This window comes from Opisthocomus hoazin, chromosome 26, assembly GCF_030867145.1.
Source record: "Opisthocomus hoazin isolate bOpiHoa1 chromosome 26, bOpiHoa1.hap1, whole genome shotgun sequence".
Taxonomy (NCBI): Eukaryota; Metazoa; Chordata; class Aves; order Opisthocomiformes; family Opisthocomidae; genus Opisthocomus; species Opisthocomus hoazin.
In genome coordinates this window covers 1,764,515-1,768,334 of record NC_134439.1, presented here as the reverse complement: position 1 = coordinate 1,768,334, position 3,820 = coordinate 1,764,515, and the positions used below count along the sequence as shown (strand labels likewise).

The 3,820-nt window shown below is 51.1% G+C and overlaps 1 protein-coding gene across 1 annotated transcript; it reads left to right on the top strand.

Moving 5' to 3' along the window:
- On the top strand, positions 1-3,643 carry LOC104326209 (keratin, type I cytoskeletal 19). The gene is made up of 8 exons (XM_075443905.1): positions 1-495; positions 1,063-1,145; positions 1,298-1,454; positions 1,649-1,810; positions 2,168-2,293; positions 2,389-2,615; positions 3,176-3,267; positions 3,591-3,643. Exons 1-8 carry the CDS (start codon positions 1-3, stop codon positions 3,608-3,610), a joined length of 1,362 nt encoding a protein of 453 aa, XP_075300020.1. The 3' UTR covers positions 3,611-3,643.
- The last annotated feature ends 177 nt before the right edge of the window (positions 3,644-3,820 follow it).

Sequence of the window (3,820 nt, the reverse complement as noted above, 5' to 3'; positions counted from 1 at the left end):
ATGAGTTGCAGCATCAAGAGAACATCGAGCACCTCTTACAGGAGCGGTGGAGGTGGTGGCGTCTGCGGTGGTGGCAGTGGCAGGAGCTCCGCTGTCTCCTGCAGGCGATATGCCTCCTCTGTGACAGGCGGTGGGAGCTACGGCGGGGGAGCCTGCGGCATGGGCTACGGAGGGGGCATGAGCGCGGGCAGCCTTGCTGGTGGCTTTGGTGGCGGCTTGGGAGGAGGCTTTGGTGGCATGCTGGGAGGAGGCTTTTCTGGGGGCTTGGGAGGAGGCTTTGCTGCTGGGGGGGACATCCTTCTGAGCGGCAATGAGAAGGTCACCATGCAGAACCTCAACGACCGCCTGGCCGCTTACCTGGACAAAGTGCGAAGGCTGGAGGAAGAAAATGCCCATTTCGAGCAGAACATCCGGGAGTGGTACAGGAGACAAGCTCCCAGCATTTCAAAGGACTACACCTCCTACTACCAGACCATCGAACAACTCCAAAATCAGGTAAGATGGCCCCACCTTACGCGTCTCCATCTCCCACACACTAGTCCCCTTTGTAAGGGCTTCCTCCTTCCCTCTGGCCCTGGCTCCGCAGGGGTGGGAGGGAGCTACTGGCCGGCCCGGCTGGTGGTTCCGCAGACAGAGACCTGCTCAGCTGTGCCTCCTGACCCTCGGGTGTGCAAGCCCCCACACCACCCCACAAGCAAAAGGGATGTGCTCTGGGGGCGCAGCCCCAGGCATCAAGGAGTGCTCCACCAGGCCCAGACGTGCTGGCACACGCAGCTGAAATCCCACGTTCCACAGGTGGCTCCAAACTAGGCATGTGTGGTTTCCAGTCCTCCCCTTTGCTCCCACCCAGTTCAGCTGGATGGAGCGCAAAGCCAAAGCACCTGGACCGCAAGATCTGAACTCCCTTGGTCTCTGCCCACTCCTGCGTACACCAGGTGGAAGCACCAAGGCCTCCCCTCACAATCAGCTTTACAAAGCCCTACCAAAGCCTCGGGTCTTCTTGCCTCTCGTCCTGAATGTCTGGAATACAGAAAGACCCCTCTCCAACTTCCCCTTTCACAGATCATTTCTGCCACTGTGGACAATAACAAACTGATTCTGGACATCGATAACAGCAAGATGACTGCTGATGACTTCCGAATGAAGTGAGTACCTCTCTGTGAACCATGCATCTTTCATGTCATGAATTTTACGAGATTCACAACTGCAGGTGATCATACGCTGCCCCAGGCGGTTTGACCAAGCCTATGCATTGTAATGAAACACATGTGTAATGCTTCTTTTTCCTTTGGTACAGGTATGAGAATGAGCTGGTCCTCCGTCAGACTGTGGAGGCTGATATTAATGGCTTGAGAAATCTCCTGGATGATCTCACTCGTACTCGATCTTCACTGGAATCCGAGCTGGAGTCCTTGAAGGATGAGCTGATCGCTCTCAAGAAAAACCATGAGGAGGTACGATCCAATGATAATAGCATGTCCAAGACATAGTCCTTTGATTCCTCAGGGTTCCCAAAGTTACACGTCAGGTCAATTCAGCCTTATGTCACGTGATTGTCATTCCTTTGTACCTTGACACTGCTTTGCCCACTGTCCCCGACACAACAAATCACCTGTGCTCTTTGTTTCTCTCTTTGGACTCCCTGCAGGAAATGAGGCAGCTGCAGTCTCAAACCGGCGGCGACGTGAGCGTGGAGGTCAATGCTGCCCCTGGCGAAGACTTGACGAAGACGCTGAACGACCTGAGAAACGAATACGAGCAGATCATTGAGAGGAACCGCCGAGAGGTTGAGCAGTGGTATGAAGTCAAGGTACGTAGCCATGCACAAAGCGGCGTCTCCTTCTGCGGGAGAACCCAGACACCCTGGTACTGGGCGCGCAATGCCTTTGGCTAAAAGGGGGAGGCTGCCCACCTGCACCTCACCTGCACAGCTGGCCAACGGGAAGGAAAAAGCTGCTGGGGAAAGCCTGCGGTGGCAGAGGGGGAGCAGGCCGATGTGCAAAGGTGGGTGGACCGTCAGGATCTACGCAGCAATGACGAGGCTGTCCTCCATGAGGACAGCATGAAGGGGAGAGGCTCCCTGGCCCTCTTAGTTCTCAGTCAGCAAAGCCGCTCCCAGAGGGGATTTTCTCACTCAGAAACTGTGTTTGGGGTTTGGCTCCTGCAGATTGAAGAAGTCAACCGGCAGGTCACTTCCAGCAGCCAGGACATCCAGACAAGCAACCACCAGGTCACTGAGTTGAGACGCGAACTGCAGAACCTGGAGATCGAACTGCAGGCGCAGCTCAGCACGGTACGCGGGGCAGGATCGCTGCGGGCCCTTCCCTCCTCGGAACGGGCGGGCACGGGTAGAGCTCTGGTCCTAAACTCCTGCATTTCCACTTCCAGAAAAACTCTCTGGAAAACTCCTTGGCAGAAACCGAATCTCGCTACGGCTGCCTGCTGCAACAAATCCAAGTGCAGATTAACGCCGTGGAGGAGGAGCTGGCCAGCATCCGCTGTGAGATGGAGAGTCAGAACCAGGAGTACAAGATGCTCCTGGGCATCAAGACCCGCCTGGAACAGGAGATCGCTCAGTACCGCGCACTGCTGCAGGAGGGACAGCAAGACATTGTGTACGTATTCTGTTTGCAAATAATGGCATAAATTCTATCACAGTTTTTTCCCTAGAAACTCACAGAAAATAGAGTAGAATGTTTTACTACTCTTTAGATGAAATCTATCTAAATACAACAGATTTTTTTCACAGCGTCTGCATTGAGACGTATATATCGTAAACTTCACAGCACATCAGTCACAGAGGGAAACACGGAGCATACAGTTACTGACCTATTTTCAGCTAATCAGTTCCTCTTGGACTGTTTGTGCAGAGTGAATTCCGTGAGAGGAATCACCATGCAAAACCAAACTGCAATGTACTGCCTTCTGCCAGGAGATGAGCAAGCACAGCTGGACTGTGAGAGCAGACGAATTCTGCTTCTACAGTCTTTTGTTGTTTCTGCTCTACAACTTTCTAGGAAAATATAGCCAAAGGGAATGAAATAAAGAAATATAAAGAAATATTTGCAAGGTCCAGAAAGGCTGAGCTGTTAAATGCACTGCACATTATGTCACAGTATGTCTTTTTATGAATGTATTTATCATCACCTTCATTAAATCTCCTTTCTTTGCACAGAACGTCTCATGGAGCTGCCCAAGGAGGAGGAATATCCTCCCACTCTTACTCTTCTACTTCCTACTCTCATGGTCAATCTTGTGACAAGACAGGTAAGAAACATCTTCCAAAGAGAATCCTGATTCATCCTGTCCCCACGGCTTTCCCATTTTGTGTTTCATCTCTTTTCCTGTTAATACTATACCCTGTGTTATGGCTTCCACATTTGGAATTGCAATTAAACCATTCACAATCCAATCTCTTAATTTCAAGGTGTCTTAGCTTCACTTACAGAAACAGGCTAAGCTCCTTTCCCATGCTCTCACTCACTCAAATGAACATTTAAATAATAGATATGAAATGGTATGAAATGTTAGTACTGCAAGAGACAATTGATTTCCCCATCAGAGTAATGGTTTCTTCTTTCAATCCACAGGGCAGCCAAGAGTGTGTTAAGACACCACCGACGCACTGGTTTTCACTGACCCACCTACTGCCATCTGAGCAGCCAGGCCCACGACGCGATAACACACAGAGCACACGCACTGGGTACCCACCCCACGCACAGATTGCTCTGCAAATGTTATCGATGAAGTTGACATGAATAATTTCTAGGACTTTCCTAAAATAATCTACTTCCTCCTTTTCATACTGTTCTTCATCTGC